General features: G+C 33.5%; 1 protein-coding gene across 1 annotated transcript; it reads right to left on the reverse strand.

Moving 5' to 3' along the window:
- Window positions 1-931: 931 nt before the first annotated feature.
- Window positions 932-4829, reverse strand: LOC143046623 (uncharacterized). The gene is made up of 4 exons (XM_076219759.1): window positions 3917-4829; window positions 3032-3382; window positions 2258-2339; window positions 932-1815 (listed from the first exon to the last, which is right to left on the reverse strand). The coding sequence occupies exons 1-4, from the start codon at window positions 4811-4813 to the stop codon at window positions 1376-1378; spliced, it is 1770 nt and encodes a 589-aa protein (XP_076075874.1). The 5' UTR covers window positions 4814-4829; the 3' UTR covers window positions 932-1375.
- Window positions 4830-24165: the final 19336 nt, after the last annotated feature.

Genomic DNA, 24165 nt, shown 5'->3' on the forward strand with positions numbered 1-24165 from the left:
TTTATTTTTTCCAGATACTGATGTAAACTGGCCATTTCAACTTGGATTCTGAGGAAGCAAGACAAACGTTTTGTTTTCATTTTCTAAGGTCGACTCATCAATTTCAACATGTTTTCCACTACTAATTGTTTTGTGCTTTTTATAGCTTGCAGTTCTGTGTGGTCTAAGGTTCTGTTTTGAAGGCTGTACTTTGACGTTTTATAATTGTTAACTTTTTTTATATTATGACGAGACAACAAAATATCAATCTTTCGTTTTTTCATTTTTCATTATTGCCTTATCGATGGGAAACAGTCGTTTCTCTTGATTGTTTTTATTTATATGTTGTATACAAATTAAACAATTACACATATCGAATTTCATTATGGTTGACATACTTAATTGTTAAAATCTAAATCTAAATTTATTGTGATTATGTTGGAGAGCTTCCTCACTTGCTACAAAACCACATCTCCTAGTTTGACAAGTAATCTCCTTTTTTGTGCTTTTATTTGAAAATACAGTTTCAGGAGGTTTAAAAAATCACGGTTTTCGTTAATTTTTATATCAATTTTGTGATTTTTTTATAAACAGTTTACTTTTCTTACTTTCAAAAATGTTAATGAATTTCGAAAAGCATTTCGGATTTTCTTTTTGCTCAAAAACACCCACCTACCTGTCTCTAAAAACAGCAGACACAAATATAATTTGAATCACTTTCTTTGTGCTGTCAAGTAATTTGAGTTTTCAACAAACAGTATTAAATCAAAATAGCAATAGAGACTTGCTTTTAACAGCCCTTGTCTCACAATAGTAGAAAATATAAGAATTGACAGACTTTTGCAAATGCTGACTATCTATTCCATAATGTAATAAAAACAGCATTCTTTCTCAAATACAAAATTACATGGTCTGTTTCCTAGCATATAGTTTTTCGAAAACAAAATCCATCAAAGACCAATTATAACCCTAACCTTTGAATTTTGTAATAGTAACAGTTCTTTCAGATTTACAAGTAACGCTCATTAAAGTTTGATTTGTATGTAAACTTGTTGAAAAGTCTTTCAAAACCTACACAGGAATTGTTGGTCCTCAAAGCTCTTCAACTTCGTTCATTATTTGATTCGAGCGTCAATGATGAATCTTTTGTAATCGAAACTCGCGTCTTGCGTCAATACAAAATTTCAATCCTGGTATCTATGATTAGTTTATTTATCAAGTACATGATATACACTCGTTAGTTTTGATTGAAATTCAAAAAAGAATTTAAAACTGCATATTGAATTGAAATTTGCTATTCATATTTTAAATTTGAAAATAAAACCAATGTATGCGGAAAAATACAAATTCAAAAAAATTTTAACCAAGAGTAACATGTAGTTACGTTGCGATAGTCTTAAAATTTAAAACAAGGATAATTTCCCCACGTTTCTAGTCTGTTATCGTCAGCTTTGTACATATTAAACATCATCTGGCATCGCGTGCACCAACAATAACGAGGCTGGTATGAACCATTAGAGCGCATGGGCGAAAGTGGTTTTGCAAATCCCTTTTCAAACTCCGAAAACTCTTTGAACAAAACTGGTTCCGGTGTTCTTGTTGGTATGTCTGTCGGTGTAGACGACAGATCAGTATATTCCCCTTCTGAATACCTCGAGACCTCATCAAATGAACGACTGCGTCCAGATTTCTTCATCGTAGTGTGTCGTTTTTCCTTGACAGTTTTGGTTTTATCTTTGTCAGATAATGAGGTCTTGCGCTTGCGTTGTCCATTGTGTTTCGAATCTATTTTAGGTAATTTACATATACCACTCTGAGTTTTTTTAATTATCTTGCCTGCAATAAAGATGATAATATATTTATCATTAAATACACAAGAATTTTGCAATGTGAGTCAAAAAAAATGTCTATTGGTTATAGTTTCTTTTAAAAAGTGTATTATCTTAATAGCTCAATAATTCCAAAAAAAATCTATAGTTAAATAAAGGCAACAGTAGTATACCGCTGTTCGAAATTCATAAATAAATAGAAAAAAAACAAATTCGGATTACAAACATAAGTTATCTTTATAATGTGTAAAAAAGTAAAAAAAAATATCAAGGAAGGTATGGACAAAACATAGCAGAATTGTCAATAGTACAATCTGAACAGATGCGTTATTCAACTTCAGTAATTAAGCAGAAATGTTAAACTTGATTAGTTAAAAACTAAAGAAAACATTAAAAGGCAAAAATATCATTCAAATAAAATTAGAAAACAAATAATATATGTTGCTTACCTTTGCTTTTGGGTTTAGAATAACAGTTAAGTCCATCAAGACTAAGCAAAGCCATTTTTTCCTCTAACGTATCTGTACTTTTCTGTAATCAAATGTCATCTTGAATTATTTCTTGGAACAATGATATGAAATCCTTATTGTACAAAGGCATTGTGGAGGAGAAAACGAAAAAAACGAAATGTTGCTGCGGTCGGTTTTTTTCCATGGTAATGTTTAGCCTTCAAAATTTCAGTTCAGCTTTTCTCAACTTATTTTTTAAGTATGTTCTTAATTATGTATTGTTAAACCACTGTCCAGGTTATGGGAGGAATAAGCGCTCACAAACATTTTAACTCGCCACATTCTTGATGTGCGAGTTCTAAGCCAAGAACCTGTAGTTCATTGGTTTCATTGGTTCGTGTCTGTCATATTAGTTTTTAATAAATTGTTTGGTTATGAATTTGGTCGTTAGTTTGAATTTTGAATTATTTTTTCATGTCTGGGCGTTTCATATGTGACCGTATGATATGGGTTTTTCTCATTGTTGAGAGAGAGAGAGAGAGAGAGAGAGAGAGACTAGACGAGACGAGACAAAAATGTCATGATAAGAATTAATGAATACTTATTTTCTGTTATTTCGAAACAATATTTTCCAGTTTGGTAAAATATATTATGACCCTTTTTAGATACAGTCTATGAATAATTTTCAATAATACCGCACAAAAGCATAGTTTGTACCTTAATTAAAGCTTTTGTTTCGGAATTATGTGTTAAGGGGCTTAACATAGTACTTACTGAAGTAGGCGTGTCTTCGCTCTTTCTTGTTCTTGCTCTTGCTCTGTTTTTCATTTTTGAAACCATTGACTCGCTTCCAATTCGAGGTCTAAATGACATGTCATCTAAATCTTGAACTTTACTAACGTGTGCCAGTAGTTTGTTGTCAATAGTTTTCCAATTCATGCTTGTTTCTTGCTGTTGACAAATATCAAGTGTTTCAGCATCTGTGATGTTTATCTCTGGTACGCGGAGATTTCCTCCAGAGACGACAACTTTTGAGATGTTTATTCCATCGGCTTTTGACGACCTATTTTGTTCATCGGGACTACCAGTAGAACTGTTTTTGTCTTTCAAGCTGTTGGACGTTGTCTACAATTGAAAATAAAAGTTATATAACATCTACACAATGTCAGATGTGTTTTAAAAGGAATTTCATAATGATGGGATTTACTCATTAATGTATGTAACAATTTTTAGGTTAAAATTTCTTCATCGCTTACGACAAATAATTTGGGACTGACATCCTTTTTATTCCAAATTCATCCTAACTATGTTATATTTTCAATTTAGCGACAGTAAGTCTATGAGTCCTTCCATATCTGTAACTTACCTAATTCAAATATGGCTAAGAAGTGTTGTGTTATCATAATTACTGAACTAAAATGTGTATAAGGAATACATGCATTAATCATGTTAGTTAAAGTAATATATTAAAATAAGAATATTTTAACGCTACCATTCATAACAGTTAACATTTCCAACAACCATCTACTTGGAAAAGTTATTTGTTATTGTGATTATCATTTTTTCAGCTTTATAAATTTTGCAAGCTTTTCTTAGCATTGAAATATTAAATTCATTTGACTTTTGAAACAGTCCAAAAGATATTTTCTGAAAACTTACCGAACTTTCGCTCCTATTGCGTTTCCTTCCTTTTCTCCGACATTTTGATACAATTGGGTCACTTCCTAATCGTAGTCTGAACTTGGCAAGATTTTCTAATTCGACGACTTGGTTACACCTTCCAAGCTGTTTTCTGTCTTTAATCTTGTATTTCATTTTTGACACTAGACTTTCACTGCCCAATCGATTCCGAAATGGTCCTATGTCGTCCATCTCTTGTTTGCAACTAGCTTGTTTAAATCGTTGGCTCTCACTATCAGCTCGAGGTCTAAATAGTACTGAGTCATCTTTTTCGTTTGTGCACCTAGTAATATTTAACCCTTGACACTCACTACCGACTCGGGGTCTAAACCGTACCGTGTCATTTGGTTCTAGCGTGCAACTTTTATGTTTAAGCCGGAGACTCTCACTTCCGGCTCGGGTTCTAAACGGTACCGTTTCATTTGATTCTTTCGTGCATGTTTTTTTAGGTTGTTGATTCTCACTGCCGAGTCGAGGTCTAAAGGGTGCCGTTTCATTTGTTTCTTGTGTGCTTCTTTTATGTTTGAAAAGTTGACTCTCACTACCAACTCGAGGTCTAAACGGCACCATGTTATGTGTTTCCTGAGTGTCGCTGGTTTCAATATTCCGTCTTGTAATCTGTTCATCACTTCCTGTCCGTGCTAGTTCTGCTGTTAAGATTTCTATTCCTGCAACTTGTTTTTCTTGACCACATTTCTTGATTCTCATTTTATTTAGATAACTTTCGCTGTATAAACGTGGTCTAAATTCTGTTTTTGTATCAAAATCTGTTATTGACAAGATTTGATCAAGCATCTTCTCCTCCTTAATAATTTTGCCTCGTTTGGAAATCTGACTATCACTACCAAGTCGTTCTCTGATGTTTATAATTTCCATTTGAAAATCTTTGAAATAAGATACAAATATTTAACAAAGATTGTGTTTGATTCTGTACATACAACTTCTTATATAGACCTTTTTTACCCTGTGTTGACGTCACCTTCAAATGTTTTGATAATATTCATTATTATTCACCATGAGATGTGCTAATTATGTTTTCTTCTTTCTCCTGATGCCTTTCACAACTCAAGTCTTTAGGATTCATATAACAGTTTTCATAATGAACTTTTATTTACTAAATGTTATGATCACACCAGCACTTATAATTACATGGTTTATCGACTATTACAATATGATGACCTTGCTTTTGTGATATTATTATAGTTTTTAGACTCCAGGAAATGTACTTATACCGTGTGGGGTCCGTTTTCGCTGAGCCAGTACATTTTTCTTCATGGCCAGCTGGAGCGCGATATTTTTGTCGCTATGTTGAAGCTTATTCGGTCACCTTGGGTCGGTTTCTGATTTATGATCGGGTTGATGTCTCTTTGGTCCATTCTCCGTTTCCATTCTCAATTTTATTATTAAGGAGTTTTTATTAAACCGGATTAAGATTTGCAATCAGCAAATGCAGCCAATAACAATTCTAAGCATATACAAGGGTTCCTTTAAAAAGAAACACTAAATACAATTTTTCTTTAATCTTGTTTGACAGTTAACAAAAATGATGCATCCTACCTTCATTGTCTAAAATGCTTGAAACATTAATGAGACTTCAGTTTTTAGTATTCATACTTTTTTTACCGTGATCAATTTAAATAGACGTAGCTGTGATACAAGTTTGGTATAAAGTATTTGTTTCGCATTCAGCAATAAACTTTACATATACAAGGTATTCAGTACAAGTATTTGCATTGTGTGTAACTCTTGTGGTTTTGCTTCTAATAAATCTTGGGTGAATAGTTGCATCATTGACAGTCATGTATACTACATCTGTTTGTGTTTATATCAATGAGAAAATTACTATTGACATTGTGATGTATTGTGGGATACAATATTTTCGGTCCACATTTATGACATTGTATATTTCAAGTGAAACGGTTGCATTTTATAAAATTATATACGGTAAAGAGCCAAGGTTAAGTTTTAAAACAAAAACAAGTAACGTACATTGTCTTAAAATATCGATTCAACTTTTTAATCTCCTCTCTGCGAAACAAGAAAAGCTCGATAAGACTCACTCTTTTAATCATGTTTTGAGATAATTAACCTAATTAACTTTATCTTCTACGACACAGTTTGTTTCTTGTTTGTTTGTAGTGATGATATTTCAACTCGCATTGGTATACATCGTAGAATGTTTATATCTTAGGTTTATGTACATATTATTAACTCGAATGCTTTGGTTAGTCTTCTACCAGCGGAGATCGTCATTACCAACTAACTGTTTATGTCTATATTAAGTTATTTGCTTTAAACGTTTCGGACGCATGCACTTTAGTTAGTATTGCTTTCGTTTTTCCCCTTTAGTTAGGTTACAAGTGTTAATTCCTACCTAGACTAACTAGTTATGTAAATGTTAATAAAACGATGATACATGATTCGAGTATTCGATAATGAGACATCAACGTCAAATAACCAGTAGGTCAATTAACAGTCATACCGTACTGGTCTGACCGTCACCTATGGTTTACTTTTCTTCAACTTCGTACTTTATGTGGCCTATCTAACTTTTTTTTATTAAAGCGTCACTGATAATTCTTTTGTAGACGAAATGCGCGTCTGGCTTATATACAAAAATTAAGTTCTGGTATCTATGAGTTTATTTACATAAAGTGAGTGGATTGGTGAGTTGTCACTATCAATCATACCTCAATTTCTTATATTTAAACATTAATGTACAGGTGTGTATACTTTATACCGAGACACAAAACATTTCTTACCAACACTAAATTCTCAAAATAATTAAACAGAGGGGGTATGAAAACTGTCAACAAATTAATTTAAAAAAAATCAGCATATACTGTAGATCGTGCTTGCATTTCCTATCATGATTTTCTTGATAGAGGGTTACTGCTCACAAGGAAGCTATTAAACCAAGAGTTCCAAATGGTGAAGTTGAAATCATCCCTTCGTAAATTTTACGGACGCCATCACGAGTTGGTTGACCGTTATGGAATAACCGTTTCACAAATAATATCGGATATGTTCCTTACGTCGTAACTACAATCCCCTTCCCTTTCATGAATGTGACCTACCGAATTAGACTATTTACCGGATGTGTAATCACATAAGCAACACAACGGGTGCCACATGTGGAGCAGGATCTGCTTACCCTTCCGGAGCACCTGAGATCACCCCTAGTTTTTGGTGGGGTTCGTGTTGTTTATTCTTTAGTTTTCTATGTTGTGTCGTGTGTGCTATTGTTTTTCTTTTTGTCTTTTTCATTTTTAGCCATGGCGTTGTCAGTTTGTTTTAGATTTATGAGTTTGACTGTCCCTTTGGTATCTTTCGTCCCTCTTTTATATGTTCACTTTTTTTCGCGATCGGGTCAATTGCAAGTGCATATAAAATATGTTTTTTGAAGATTAAAACACGTGTTATGGTAGTTGAAGAATTGCTTTTCCAACCTGAAATAAATCGTTAAACAAGCAACAAATAACTATTGATCAAATACACAAACACACACACTAGTACACAAATTAAAGCCTGTAACGGCAATTAAAACGCTTAAATACTTATGTCATGTTCAGTCTTTCAGTCAATTTTTAAATGTATCCACTGCGGTAAATTCAGAACTGTTTACACAACTCGGTTGCGGTTCTGTTCTGTAGCTTTTCAGATATTTCAGAATGCTGAATTGACGGCTAGCAAATTGTCTATACAGTACTTGATATACCGCAGTAGTTAAGATTAAAAAAAGACTGAAAAACTAAAATGAATAGTGTTTTGTACATTCTTTTCATAGCTGTTAGTATTTGAATGGTCTTTCAGACTATAAGTATCTCTTCATTGTATTAGTTCAGAGTCAATGATATTACTGCCGATTACTTTGAGTGTGTATTTAACTCTAATATCGTTGGTCAGTTTGTTTGCTAGCTGAAACGTGAAGTCATTATTAGGTTAGGTAAACTATCCTTCTTTAAGAGTATACTTTATATATTGCGACAGATAACCAACCTATCAGTATAAAGGACTAGGCTAATAATGACTTCATAGTTCAGCTAGCAAACAAACTAACCAAAGATATTACCTTTACCTACAAACTCAATGCAATCGGCAGTAGGTGTAGCATAACTATGATAATATGGTTAACAGTCTCTGAAAAATTGCAAAAATACAACACTTTGAAATTCTGTTCTCTAATCTTCTAGTATGGTCCACCAAATGAAGCGCTCAAAGGTATCTTATGAATTCACGGAAAGTGTGAAGTAGCACAACAAAGATCTAGAATACATTCAATAGAACAAAGCAACAATCTCGTATTATATTTCACAGGGAGATCGATATCTGCATCTTAGTTTGAAATATACTTTATCCAGATTGTTATCAACATTAGAAATAAGTCTTTATAGAGCACAAAAATGTCAGTATTCACCTCAGAAGCTAACAAATCCTTTTAACAGACTTATAAAGGGGGCTCCTGGGTATAAATCAATTTTTTTTCTAATACAGGATTTCGCTATATTTTTTTATTAATGAACTTTATCATATACTTAAAAGAAAAATGAAATAAAAAAATGGGGTCACCGTTCATTTAACTCACAATCTACCTCCGGAAGAAGCATACATTTGTGTTAATGTCCAATTTTTTCTGTTGAGCTAATAGGAGAAATAGAGGTAATAGCAAAATAAAAAAAATTATCCTAATTACAAAAATTTGGAGTTTAGTATGGCGTTCATTATCACTGAACTAGTATATATATATTTGGTTAGGGGCCAGCTGAAGGACGCCTCTTGGTGCGGAAATTTCTCGCTGCATTGAAGACCTGTTGGTGACCTTCTGCTGTTGTCTTCTCTATGGTCGGGTTGTTGTCTCTTTGACACATTCCCCATTTTCATTCTCAATTTTATTACAGCTCCAAAATCTAATTTGATGATATCAACGTAAGATAACGAGGATTCATTTGTATTCGTTGGATACCAAGTTACGTGCTTTTTGTGTGTACAGGTGAGACACGAGTTCAAATATTCAACGAATTTCAAATTTTTTATCAGAATATATACAAAAACATGAAATCACATAACCACGAAAAAGCATGTTTTACAATCATTGAAAATTAGTACCTACAAAAAAAATTAATCAACAATAGATACAACTAACGGAATAATCTTTAGCTTGACAATGTTCATTTGTTTGCGTCAGTTGTTGACATGACGTAAATCCGCAAAGATCATTCATCAAAGTGTGATATATAAAGGTTGTTTCTGATCTGATTCAGGTGAAGAATAACGTTTACAATTTTTTCAAAATTATATGTGTTGACGACTTTAATTTGTTTAATATAGATGTCTTGCAGCATGATGCGTCAAGTTTGACCGATATTCACATTTTGTAATTATGATCAACCAAAAAATATTGCATTTGAACATGACAGCTAGAATTAAGGAAGGACATAACAAATAAGAATTGCAATTCAGAAGGTATTTACCTTCATATGTTATGACATTTTGTGATAATAGCATAGATGGAAGACAAGGCTGAGTTTTTAAAGATTGCTCCCGACTGCTGCTTGTGGTAGAGGTTTCCTCCTCGAGGGTATCACGCTACCAGTGGTTAGCTAATCTGTTATGACAAGAAAACTAAGGATTTTTTACATCCTGAAAAGATTGAATTAGATGTATCTGGTAAAACATTTCCTTAACCTATTTACCCGATTCTCTAAAACGTCGTACTAGAATATTACTTTTTTTTATTCGAGCGACACTAATGATTCTTTTGAAGACAAAACACGCGTCTAGCGTACAGTCAAAATACAACAAAAGCCTTCCAATAGAAATAAACTAAAGGGGCAGTCAACATTATAAGTCGAAACAATCTGAGAAAGTAATGGCAAAAATAAAAAAAAACCAAAAAAATAACAGTATACAAACACAATATAAAAAAACTGATGATTGAGTAATAGGAACCCTACTAAAATGGCGGTGTTCACTGGTGAGGCAGCAGAGTAAAGAGTACAAGTGGTAACTGAGCTGTTCATGCGAGATCATTCCCGTGTATTGATACGGAGTCGCATTAAATGAAAAGAAAAAACGGAATTAAGTTAACGACAATTAAAAAATATCCGTGAACAGATCTTCCTTATTTGTCATCCAACACGTGATTCTATCTCTAAATTTTTGAAGGGACGAGTTAAACTTCAACACGTGAGACTCTTTCTTTGTTTAATATCTTCTTTGTTAGCAGCAATCTTATATCAACACAGCTACTTTTTCATAGGTACTATTTCTGTACTAAAATATGTATTACTGGAAATTTACTTTTAATATTTAGTACTATTTCTTTACATTAAAATTATTGTAATATTTGGGTACTTGTATTTTACAGTACTTGATTTGTACTAAATATTTTGGTACAGAAATAATACCAAAAGTGATAGCAATATTCCATGAAAATCATAACTTTTAAGAGATTTGAAAAAGAAAAACATTCAAAATGCTGAAAATGTAACAGTAGTAACCAAAAATCTGTAGTGCCTAAATTTAAAGTACTGTAAAATACAGGTACCTAAATATTACAATAATTTCAAAGTAACAAAATAGTACTGAATATTAAAAGTAGATTTCCAGTACTACATATTTTAGTACAGAAATAGTACAGAAATAGTACACATGCAAAAGTAGATGTGTATGAAATGCAAGCCCTTGTATATCATATCAATTTGGAGGTATACTCCGTATGAAAGTGTTTTTTGAATGTTGCTACAAAGAAATGGTAATTGATAAGCTTAAAGCATCTTTTTTCATCAATTTTTGTTTTCAACTAACACTCAATATCGATTTCCAGATGTAAATTAGGATGTTGTATATAATGCATATTAAATTTCAAGTTCGATACGAAAGATGCATTCAACATAATCACCAAACTTTGTATCATTAAGTATGAAGACATATCTATTTAGCGGGAAGTGAATTAAAAGAACAATACTGACTTCATTTAGCTCTCCCTGTATGAGGTCAATCTTATATAGAAATAAGTTCGGACAACAGGAGCACAGTAAGCTACAATGGGAAAGCTGGCCTTTTTAAACATATCCTGCTAACGTAACAAATTTAGCAACTTGACAATGTCAGTTTTAAAGAATTGATGTTTGAAACAGAGTGATGTTTTACAATGTACGATAAATCCCTTCCTAAGGTAGGATATTTGTATCTAGGTTTGCCATTCTTCTTAATGAAACAGTGTTATAAACAAATATTAAAGCATGTAACAGTAATGCAGTACTACAATGGTCCCTGGAAGGGAAGATAACTAGGATCACCAAATATTACATCGAGAAGAACGACAGAGAAAAAAGTAACCAGCAAGGATGAACAAGTTAGAACGTGACCATAACAGCGGCACAAAATACAAAAGAATGGTATATCAGCATGAATGCCTTATTCGACTTCTGATTTCTTTTACATGACTCAAAATTAACTATAGGTTACCGTAGGGTTTTCGACATACTACTGCAAAGTCAAACAATACCTGTATAATATTCGTTACATGGTGTGCTAGTGACCTAATACGGCATATACGAGTTCAGTAAATTCCATAGGTGAGATCGAAGCAGAAGCCAACAATAACAACTTGTTAGGTTTAAATGTGTTTTATGAATTGATTTCAGTCTTCATCATCAATTTCTTCGTCTGCTGAAACCTTTAAGATTTTTTCTAATTAACGTTTTGTTTTTATAAAGGGACGTAACAACATTATTAACCATGTATGAAATACGCCCCGATTCACTAATTACCTACTATGGATTATATGCGGTCTCCACGCGGACGCTTTTAACCAATCACATCCTAGAAATGTATAGGAGGTAATATAAGTATGTATTTAAGACCAATGAGATATAGTTGAAGAATAATTCAAAATTAATTACCATAATGATTATAAACAAGTTTACAGTATGTAATGTGTGGAGATTAAAGCGCTCGATCGTACCATATGTGTAAATTCACAGCATGAAATGCAAAAAATCAATTGTACATAACTAATCAGATCAGTATATATCACACAATTCAACAGAATCTAAGACAAACAAAAATCAACAATCTTTTTTTCAGTTTTGCCCTCAAAACAAATTTGACAAGTAAAAGCATGCAAGCAGTTTAAATAATTCTGACGTCAACACATACTCCTGACTTGTTACAAATGACAAGTAAAAGAAAGAATATAGATTTGTGTCATGAATGACGCAATATAGAAGAAAGGACATATATTTTAAACTGGACACCGATTTGTAGCTTATAACAATGTACAACTACTATATATGAATAAAACATATTTCAAACACGTGATTAGATATGAGTCATGGTGGTTACAAAATTTTCAAAACTTAAAAGAATAATATATGTTTGTGATGTAATATTTTGGAAATAGTAATAAACTTTTTTTTTTTTGTAATGTGTTTATTGGCAAAGAACTACATGTATATTAACAATAGTAAATAAGTTCATAGTACATCAGCAAAACCGAGACAAGTACATAAAGTTGATATTTTGAATCCTTCTATAAACATATAATATTATTAATAATAATTTGAAAAAAAATAGAAAATCCTAATCTGAGGTAGCATGGATTGGGTAGATATTTTTATTACGTGAAAGTTAACTTATAAAATCATTCTATTAGTTGGAGTCAGGGGTTTCAGCAGGTGTACGCTCTTTGCAGTGGTTTATCTTTATAAAATATTATTTTTTCAATAAACAAATTTTCTTTAAGATAATTTTTTAAGGCTATACTATTTAATTGTCCATATTGCATTTTTGTTTTGTATATATAGTATTTAGTTAATAGTATTATGAGATTTCTTATGTAGTTTTTTTCTGTTTTTTCTAATATCCCAAATAAGACAATATCTAAATTAAGTGGTAGTTCAATTTGGACTTTTGAATATATCCATTTATTAAGTTCTTCCCAAACATCAAAAACTTTGGACATGTCCAGAATATGTGTTCAATAGTTTCTATCGAGTCCCAACAGAAAGTGCATTTATTTTTTTGTGAGACTTTAATTTTGTAGAGTAATTTATTAGTTCCCAAAATTCTGTGATTAATCCTGTATTGGAGCCACTGTAATTTTGAGTTTTTAGTAATGTAAAACGGAAGTCTGTATATTTTATTCCAAATAATATTATGTCTATTTAAGATTAAGGACCACTTTTCCTGTGATGTGATATTTGTTATTTTTTCATTTAAAGCATTGTACATGTCTTTTGATCCTTTTGTAGATTTCATAAAAATAGAAATAGTAGTTGGTATAATTGGCCCATAAGGCTTGATAAGCTGATTACTTTTAATATTAAGACTTTTCATATAGGAATAAACAGCTGACATTACTCCTTGAAATATAAGAAAAAATATCATATGTTTTTTTAAATTCCTGCCAATTCATTAAATGTCCATCATTATCAATTAAATCATTTATTAGCCAGACGCCCTTTTCAGTCCATTTTTTATACAGAGGGATTTGATTCCCAATTTTAATTTCTTTATTATTCCAAAGATTAGATGTGATAAAATCGTATTCGTTCTTAATAGCTATTTTGGTTTGTAGTTCAGTCCAAGCATTAAAAAAGGATTTCTTACTTGTGTTCTAGGACCTACCAAGAATAATTCATTTAATTCAATTTTTTCAGTACAAGTTAGTAACTTACAATAATTATTAGTTTGTTTGATTATTCTTCTTATCCAAGTTAGTTTTAATCCTTTGATGTATTGTTTTAGATTGAACATGTTTAGCCCACCTAGTTCATATATTTGAGCAATTGTTTCTCTTTTAATTTTGTCTGGTTTACCATCCCAAATAAAATCAAATAATTTTTTTATGAATTGATTTAGTAATCCATTATTAAGATTTGGTAAAGTTAGAAATAGGTGATTGAGCTTTGAAATTATAAGACTTTTAATTATAGTAATTTTCCCAATTGGGGATAAGTATTTGTTAGACCAGCTTTTCATTGTTCTTTCTATCTCTTTAAATTTGGGTTCAAAATTTAGCGTTTCCATTTCTTGTAAGTCTACTGAATATTTAATACCCAAGAGCGTAAATCTGTTGGAACCCCACTCCAATCCCCACTTTACACACATTGTATCTTGGCTATATTTCTGTATAATAGTAATAAACTTTGCATATATTAAATAACTTCTTAAAAAGCTAATTAGATATTTCTAAATGATGAAATTATATTCGCTCCGTATTTCCTACAGATATCAAAACAGTTGGTAATGCATGTTAAGGTCATAATATCAATGTTTGCAAAGGTTATTCCTAGCAATAAAATTGAAAAAAAACCACGTTGTCACATAACCTCTTTTGTCTCTTTTCGGTTGCTCACCCAATTTTGTCGAGGCTTATAACCAACTGTCATTATTGTCGGAGATGTAACACACTTTATCGGAAGTTGACTGATCTAAGTCTTGGATATGACAGTTGTTTTCCACCCATTCCGATGGATTACAACGTTTGATCTTGTCGGATTTTATGAACTTCATCTGTTTAAATTTACCTTAGCATTTTGTTTTGAAAAGCAGTGAATACGATATAAAGTTATCCCTATCCTTGACTTTTAACTTGTTTATTCACAAATCATTTATTCTTTTTTTTTTGTAGACGAAGCGCGATTATGACATATGTAGTTTATTATTTTGATTGTCATGTTAAACCTGGATTTAACCAAATTGATAACACCATTTAAAGTATCACATTCAGTGTACATCAATGAAGACAAGCTAACAACATCCGGTTTAACAATTATAGCTAATTACCGAAAAGGTTAATATGGTTAAATACCAAAATGAATAAGAAAATACCAAATGAATAAGAAAATACCAAATGAATATTACAGATATTATAACATAAAACATAATACGTTTACTATCTTTGATGAGTTTTTTTAGCTGATAATAAAGTGTATTTCTATACATAGTAGGAAGCACTAAATAATACTATAATTAATATGTACATTGACAAAAAACGAAAAAAACACGAACCCCACCAAAATTTAGTGGATTTCTGGTGTTCCAAAATGGTACGCAGACCATGGTTTCATCATTATTACACCAGCCATATAACACGTAGTAATAACAATTGGTATTTAGTCCGCGCATCTTGGAATGTCATAATCGATAAAAAAAATATTATTTGATTGCTATGCATGCTTCGACAATCCAAATGTGGTCATCATGTACACCTACAGTCAAGAACATAAAAAAAACATGATGTTTTCTGTAAAAACTACTGAGGGAAGACTTCAATTTTACCAATTAAAACCTTTTTTTAAGCGATAACCCTATATCAATTAATTCTTGACATTGAATAAAAACATCTAGATTATCGTACCGAATCAGATATATATAGTCCATATGCTTGAATGTTGATACATAGATGTGAATAATTTACAATTCAATAACCGAATAATAGTCTTTCAGTTTTGACGATCTACCTTTGTCCATTTCTTTAATAAAGGAAGCAGATATATATAACTAAATATACATTTTTCCTCTTTCTGGTTAATAGGGACTTGGGACTGATGCGTTCAACATTACTTACCAAACTGTGAATTATTCCGGTCACCAAAATGTGAATTATTTAGGTCACTAAAATATTAATTACTTAGGTCATCAAACTTTGCAATAGTTAGGTCAACAAACTATGAACTATGCAGTGTAAAGTCATTATCAATACATCGGAAAGTGAAGGTATAAGATTGAGACAGTGTCTTAATTCAATATTTTTGTTATTCCTCTACAAGGGTCGTCTGCTATTGTAAACCCTCTACTCCCTCGCTTTTTACATAATTCAGTCGCATACGTCACGCGTGGGCATTTTAACAGTATGCGGATTTCATTAACAGGGGTGTGCTCCTTACAGTAAATTGCTTCAAGATGGATATGGGAAGAACGCCTGAAATCGACAATAGTTGTATGGTGTCTATCACAATTTGTTAACCGCTACGACGATATCATGGATGTGTAGGTGTCTCTTTAACAACATAAGGTATGGTCGTTAATAAGTTACGAAGGCATACCATGGTTCCTACAGTTAATTTGAACCAGTTGCATTGTTTATAATGTTTGGTTATTGCAGAAGTATATTCTAAGCCAGTTTAACCAGACATTTTAAAAGGGAACATTGCCCCTCTAAGAATATTGAACCATTTATAATCAGCTGGGTGGAAATTATAATTTGAAAAGTGTTAATATTCAAATCCATATTTATAAATGTTTTATTCATTATTATCCCAACAGCTTTTGTGTTGGTAAGTAGCCACATTGCATAAAATGCTTGGTAACGGAATAGTTTATTGACAATCAACTTGGAAATATTAAATACATTCCAACGATACTTATAAAAAAAAGTATTGACGCTCTATTTCTTGCGGATTTTCAACTGAAAATAAAAACTTGAACTTTCTTCATTTGATTCCAAAGTAACATAAATCACCTTAAAATGACATCATATTGAGTCTATCCGGTGATCCACTAATCTTTCCCTAAACCATAAACGTCATTTATTATCAATAAAACCCTTATTATGGAACTACGATTCTTAGGGTGGTGCGAACCAGTTGTGGTTACTAAACTTTTATACACAAACTTGAAGCTATAATTTCGGATATTGCAAGTCACAGACTTTTCAAGCCAGTTCGCATTGGAAAAGATGAAAAAGAGAAAAGGTTTTTTCTTAATCTTTCCTTTGCCAACAAAGGTCTCGATGGCGTCAACCTAGGCAATATCCTTCATCATAAATTAGTGCAATCAAAAATACCTCCTTATTTCAAAGACCAGTCTGTACCAATAATTTCTTATACCTATACCAAACCTATTGCAACTAAAATTTTCAATTACAAACGCGTTTTGCAGGATCTCGATATTGACGACTTCAAGTCTAAACCTCCTGATTGCACTTGTGCTAGTTCCAAATTCACATATAATCCTGCTGGCCACGTTATTACCGGTGACCTTAACATTGTTAATAACACTTCTCTACGAAATGTGTTATCGAAAGGTCCCAAATATCGTGAGCCTAAATCCATCAATTGGAAATACAACTTTAAAATTTTGATGGATTCAGTCGAGGATTATGCCAGGCAATGGGCTAAGCGCGAGAAGGAAGACGTAGACACTCTTTCCGAATGGATTAAGGCAGTGAGGTCGTTGATACAAATCAGAATTAAGAAACTGAATGGGTCCATCAATGCCCATGCTACGTCAATCTTTAAAGACCCAAATGTTGCAAAGCACCTATCCGACCTCCATGACAAATATGTTGTTGTCCCCGCAGATAAAGCCCCAAATAACATCGTTTTTGTGTGTAAAAGTCACTACATCAACTGCTTGATAAACGAATTAGGTATTGACAATTCACTTGGAAACTCAACATATACCCTCACGACACTTACCAAAGAGGAAATCCTGGATAATCATAGGTCTGTTCTATGTTCCTTTGGAATTTCAACCAAAGATGAAGAACTGGATCTTCCATCACTGTATTGGATACCTAAACTACATAAGTGTCCTTACAAACAACGGTATATTGCTGGGTCTTCCAAGTGCTCCACGAAACCTCTTTCTAAATTATTAACATCTATTTTATCAGCAATCAAAGACGGGCTTCAAAGTTATTGTGAAACTGCCTATTCTAGAGGTGGTGTGAATCAGATGTGGATACTTAAAAATTCAAAAGATCTTTTAGAGTACATACAATCTAACTCTCTTTCATCTTGTAACAGTATTAAAACATTTGACTTTTCTACTCTGTACACAAGTATTCCACATTCCAAACTAAAAGACAAATTGAAAGAGTTGGTATTACTTTGTTTCATAAAAAAGAATGGCCAACGTAGATACAAGTATCTTGTCTTAGGGAGGGATAAATCCTACTTTGTAAAGAATCACTCTGATTCAAACAAAAAATTCTCTGAAACTGATATTATCAAGATGCTTGATTTCTTGATTGACAACATATTTGTTACGTTCGGAGGACGTGTTTTTCAACAGACTGTCGGCATTCCAATGGGAACAAACTGTGCCCCTCTACTCGCCGACTTGTTTCTTTATTATTATGAGGCTGACTTCATGCAGGAACTTCTTAGGAAGAAAGATAAGAAGTTAGCAATATCCTTTAACTCTACTTTCCGCTATATAGATGATGTTCTTTCACTAAACAATTCAAAATTTGGTGACTATGTGGAACGCATCTATCCAATCGAACTAGAGATAAAGGATACTACAGATACAGTTAAGTCGGCTTCATATCTTGACTTACATCTAGAAATTGACAATGAGGGTCGGTTAAAAACAAAACTTTACGACAAAAGAGATGATTTCAGCTTTCCAATTGTGAACTTTCCATTTCTAAGTAGCAACATTCCAGCAGCACCTGCATACGGGGTATATATCTCCCAATTGATACGATATTCCCGTGCTTGCATTTCCTATCATGATTTTCTTGATAGAGGTTTGCTGCTAACAAGGAAGCTATTAAACCAAGAGTTCCAAATGGTGAAGTTGAAATCATCCCTTCGTAAATTTTACGGACGCCATCACGAGTTGGTTGACCGTTATGGAATAACCGTTTCACAAATGATATCGGATATGTTCCTTACGTCGTAACTACAATCCCCTTCCCTTTCATGAATATGACCTACCGAATTAGACAATTTACCGGATTTGTAATCACATAAGCAACACGACGGGTGCCACATGTGGAGCAGGATCTGCTTACCCTTCCGGAGCACCTGAGATCACCCCTAGTTTTTGGTGGGGTTCGTGTTGTTTATTCTTTAGTTTTCTATGTTGTGTCGTGTGTACTATTGTTTTTCTGTTTGTCTTTTTCATTTTTAGCCATGGCGTTGTCAGTTTGTTTTGGATTTATGAGTTTGACTGTCCCTTTGGTATCTTTCGTCCCTCTTTTATTACCTCTGGGTCGATGTCTCTGCTGGTGGACATTTTGTCCCCGAGGACATCATCCGCCCAGTAGCAAAACCACAATTGCATGAACTTACGAAGATCAAACAGGAAACTGGCTCGGACGTCGCCCAGTATAAAAAGGTCCGAAACAGACGTCACCATGGACACGGTGTCGTCTGATACGGCAGGTGTCCCCTCATCACCAGACATGACAAATATCTCAAACACGACTCATTCAGATCATCGTCCTAGTGACAATAGCAATATTTCACATATACAGCCATGTTCAGTTCTCCTTAAAGACATTTTGGTGTTTGATGACACAGTACAACACTGTCGCATTTCAAAATGTGAGACCAAAGGCTGCAAAACTTGTGCTATTTTAATTACAGATGCTGAATTCACTAGCAATTTGACCAAGAAGTCATATTTTACCAGAAGTTACGATGATCTGAATTGTAAATCGATAAATGTCGTCTACGGATTAGAGTGCAACCTTTGCGGATTGGTATACGTCGGTGAAACGAAAGGAAGGCTTAACAAACGTATGTGCGGTCATAGATCAGACATTAACCTTAATGCTAACGACATTCTATACCAGCATTTCAATCAGCCCGATCATTCCATCGTTTCTATGACAGTTCGCATTATCGAAAAGATATACCATAGCTCTAATAATCCTAATCTTTCAACGACTCTCCGTAGACAAAAAGAAGACTACTGGATTAGACAATTGGGAACTGCAACACCTTATGGCTGCAATGACAAAATTGATGGTATAGGTATTCTATCTAGTCCTTCGTGTAACTCGGTGAATGTGATGAATATTTTCAACTCGACTCCTCGACGTAGACGCAGTCATGGTCATCGTCATTATACATCACCTTCTCTGCATGATGTCTCTATTAATGACTTGCTGCCATTCATACAAAAGCGTTAGGTATTCATCACATTCGCACGAAACTTTATTCATTACCCCTTTCAAAACTTCATTCTCTGTTTAATTTATGTTTGGAATCCACTGTTACAAACCCTCATTCAAACCAATACAAACTTGAAGCTATAATTTCGGATATTGCAAGTCACAGACTTTTCAAGCCAGTTCGCATTGGAAAAGATGAAAAAGAGAAAAGGTTTTTTCTTAATCTTTCCTTTGCCAACAAAGGTCTCGATGGCGTCAACCTAGGCAATATCCTTCATCATAAATTAGTGCAATCGAAAATACCTCCTTATTTCAAAGACCAGTCTGTACCAATAATTTCTTATACCTATACCAAACCTATTGCAACTAAAATTTTCAATTACAAACGCGTTTTGCAGGATCTCGATATTGACGACTTCAAGTCTAAACCTCCTGATTGCACTTGTGCTAGTTCCAAATTCACATATAATCCTGCTGGCCACGTTATTACCGGTGACCTTAACATTGTTAATAACACTTCTCTACGAAATGTGTTATCGAAAGGTCCCAAATATCGTGAGCCTAAATCCATCAATTGGAAATACAACTTTAAAATTTTGATGGATTCAGTCGAGGATTATGCCAGGCAATGGGCTAAGCGCGAGAAGGAAGACGTAGACACTCTTTCCGAATGGATTAAGGCAGTGAGGTCGTTGATACAAATCAGAATTAAGAAACTGAATGGGTCCATCAATGCCCATGCTACGTCAATCTTTAAAGACCCAAATGTTGCAAAGCACCTATCCGACCTCCATGACAAATATGTTGTTGTCCCCGCAGATAAAGCCCCAAATAACATCGTTTTTGTGTGTAAAAGTCACTACATCAACTGCTTGATAAACGAATTAGGTATTGACAATTCACTTGGAAACTCAACATATACCCTCACGACACTTACCAAAGAGGAAATCCTGGATAATCATAGGTCTGTTCTATGTTCCTTTGGAATTTCAACCAAAGATGAAGAACTGGATCTTCCATCACTGTATTGGATACCTAAACTACATAAGTGTCCTTACAAACAACGGTATATTGCTGGGTCTTCCAAGTGCTCCACGAAACCTCTTTCTAAATTATTAACATCTATTTTATCAGCAATCAAAGACGGGCTTCAAAGTTATTGTGAAACTGCCTATTCTAGAGGTGGTGTGAATCAGATGTGGATACTTAAAAATTCAAAAGATCTTTTAGAGTACATACAATCTAACTCTCTTTCATCTTGTAACAGTATTAAAACATTTGACTTTTCTACTCTGTACACAAGTATTCCACATTCCAAACTAAAAGACAAATTGAAAGAGTTGGTATTACTTTGTTTCATAAAAAAGAATGGCCAACGTAGATACAAGTATCTTGTCTTAGGGAGGGATAAATCCTACTTTGTAAAGAATCACTCTGATTCAAACAAAAAATTCTCTGAAACTGATATTATCAAGATGCTTGATTTCTTGATTGACAACATATTTGTTACGTTCGGAGGACGTGTTTTTCAACAGACTGTCGGCATTCCAATGGGAACAAACTGTGCCCCTCTACTCGCCGACTTGTTTCTTTATTATTATGAGGCTGACTTCATGCAGGAACTTCTTAGGAAGAAAGATAAGAAGTTAGCAATATCCTTTAACTCTACTTTCCGCTATATAGATGATGTTCTTTCACTAAACAATTCAAAATTTGGTGACTATGTGGAACGCATCTATCCAATCGAACTAGAGATAAAGGATACTACAGATACAGTTAAGTCGGCTTCATATCTTGACTTACATCTAGAAATTGACAATGAGGGTCGGTTAAAAACAAAACTTTACGACAAAAGAGATGATTTCAGCTTTCCAATTGTGAACTTTCCATTTCTAAGTAGCAACATTCCAGCAGCACCTGCATACGGGGTATATATCTCCCAATTGATACGATATTCCCGTGCTTGCATTTCCTATCATGATTTTCTTGATAGAGGTTTGCTGCTAACAAGGAAGCTATTAAACCAAGAGTTCCAAATGGTGAAGTTGAAATCATCCCTTCGTAAATTTTACGGACGCCATCACGAGTTGGTTGACCGTTATGGAATAACCGTTTCACAAATGATATCGGATATGTTCCTTACGTCGTAACTACAATCCCCTTCCCTTTCATGAATATGACCTACCGAATTAGACAATTTACCGGATTTGTAATCACATAAGCAACACGACGGGTGCCACATGTGGAGCAGGATCTGCTTACCCTTCCGGAGCACCTGAGATCACCCCTAGTTTTTGGTGGGGTTCGTGTTGTTTATTCTTTAGTTTTCTATGTTGTGTCGTGTGTACTATTGTTTTTCTGTTTGTCTTTTTCATTTTTAGCCATGGCGTTGTCAGTTTGTTTTGGATTTATGAGTTTGACTGTCCCTTTGGTATCTTTCGTCCCTCTTTTATATTATCTGTAACAGTTCAAACAACCTAAATACATCTCCTTTTGCAACATCATAGCAATAATATGATTGATAAATATTTGGACTTGTATTGTGACAATAATTGTGAACTTCGGATCTCGTGCCATATAGTTGCATATATTTGAAGATTATATATTCGTCACTGTTTGTTGTATTCTGTGTCTGTTGTTGTTCTGCGATTTAAATGATGTAACGTACTAATATATTATTTTATTTATGTGATTTTCTGTGTTGAGTGCTCTAGCATTTGTTTATTCTGTATTCTTTTCTCGTAGTACTGTCATTTGACGGTATATATTTTTTTAACATTGCTTTATAAGCGAGTATTTTGGCTAGTAATAAAACTAGGTTAAGTCCACCATTTATTACCTAATACATCATGTACCAAGTCAGGAATATGACAGTTTTTATCAAATAGACCGTTTCTACAGGTAGATAAGAAGATATAGTCCAACTTTGATTCATTATTTGTTAGGGTAGAAACACACACACTATTAAAGTATGGATACTTCATAATCTGATTCAAATGTTAATTATTTCAATAGTCAAAACGAAAATCCCGTCCTCCTTTTCTCAATTATCATATCAACGCTTGAAACGTGCTATGAGCAATACTACAGATGCCATTAGTTGATAACGAACTGTTCCGGAGCATCCTCGATCCCATCTAGACTGTAAATCACGTAGCTCTTGATTTCGTTTTCTGTGTTGTATTTGTGCTTTATTTAATTTTGACTGCCTGTATGGTTTTTTTATCATAAGCAGTTTTCATTCGCTTGTCCTAAACAAGGGTTTTAAATTTCAAAATGTCACATTTGATCAATTAAATTGTTATAAAATAAACTATGTTTAATAAAGGACAATATACGAAAGGCCGCCGTTCACCCCTCCCCACCCACCCTCACCCACCCCTCCCCTTCCCAATTTTCTCATTAAAAAATCAAAGGTTTAAAGTTTGTTTGGATGAACTTCAAAACCATTAATTTTAGAAAATGGGTGAGGTGAGGCGGGTAAAAGGGCATCAAAAACACAAAAATAAGGAAAATTTACGATTTTTGGCCATTGGAAATTAAAACCAAGAATTAAAAGTGGTGAAATTCAAGTCATTCCTTTGGGGTTTTATTGACAGCATTACGGGATAGTTGACCGTCTTCTTTTCCGCTAATGCGACTCACTGAATTCAACTTATCACTTAATTTAAACGAGCAACACGGTGGATGCTACATGTAGAGTAGTATCTGGGTACCCATTCTGGAGCCCCCGAAATTACCCCAGATGGAGTTTTTTGACTCAGTCATTGGTTTCTATGTTGTGTATGTATACTGTTATAATACACATGCATAATACTTTTAATTCATTGATTGATTGATGACTTTTATTTGGATAACTTCCAGTAACGTATACTCCTTGTATATGCTGCTCCATGACAACTTAACAACATGCACATTTAGCAGCAATATGCAAAGTAATATGATCGGAATGAAGGGAATGAAACATTCAGTTTTAGCAGTCATGATGAAGTCAAATCACGAACAACGCTTTGGTAGCATATATTGTTTAGGAATATATTTTGTTGTTGCAATATACCTACTAAATACCTTTCAAAGTTCGATCATGTATGTTTTTTTATATGGGGGTGTCATGAACTTCAGTGGATGCAATTCATAGAATTTGTCTTCTTCATTTCAATAGAACATGACTTTGCATTTATTTTATCCCGCACAATAAACAGTCATCCCTAGTACATAGGTTTTCTATCGGAGAGAACAGGTCGATTACTTTTATTCTTCATCACAGTCAAATGTTGTTGAAACTCAAGATGAACCTTTCTAGTTAATTCGATAAATGCATGACTAAGAATCGGACTTAGTGAAAGATTTTCATAACAAGTTTAGA

This window comes from Mytilus galloprovincialis, chromosome 9 (assembly GCF_965363235.1).
Source record: "Mytilus galloprovincialis chromosome 9, xbMytGall1.hap1.1, whole genome shotgun sequence".
Taxonomy (NCBI): domain Eukaryota; kingdom Metazoa; phylum Mollusca; class Bivalvia; order Mytilida; family Mytilidae; genus Mytilus; species Mytilus galloprovincialis.

Coding starts and splice junctions, on each gene's coding strand:
- LOC143046623 (XM_076219759.1), bottom strand. CDS start 4,813: ATGGAAATTATAAACATCAGAGAACGACTTGGTAGTGATAGTCAGATT. Junction 3,383..3,916: donor GCAATAGGAGCGAAAGTTCG/GTAAGTTTTCAG, acceptor TTTCAATTGTAG/ACAACGTCCAACAGCTTGAA. Junction 2,340..3,031: donor GCGAAGACACGCCTACTTCA/GTAAGTACTATG, acceptor ATTTGATTACAG/AAAAGTACAGATACGTTAGA.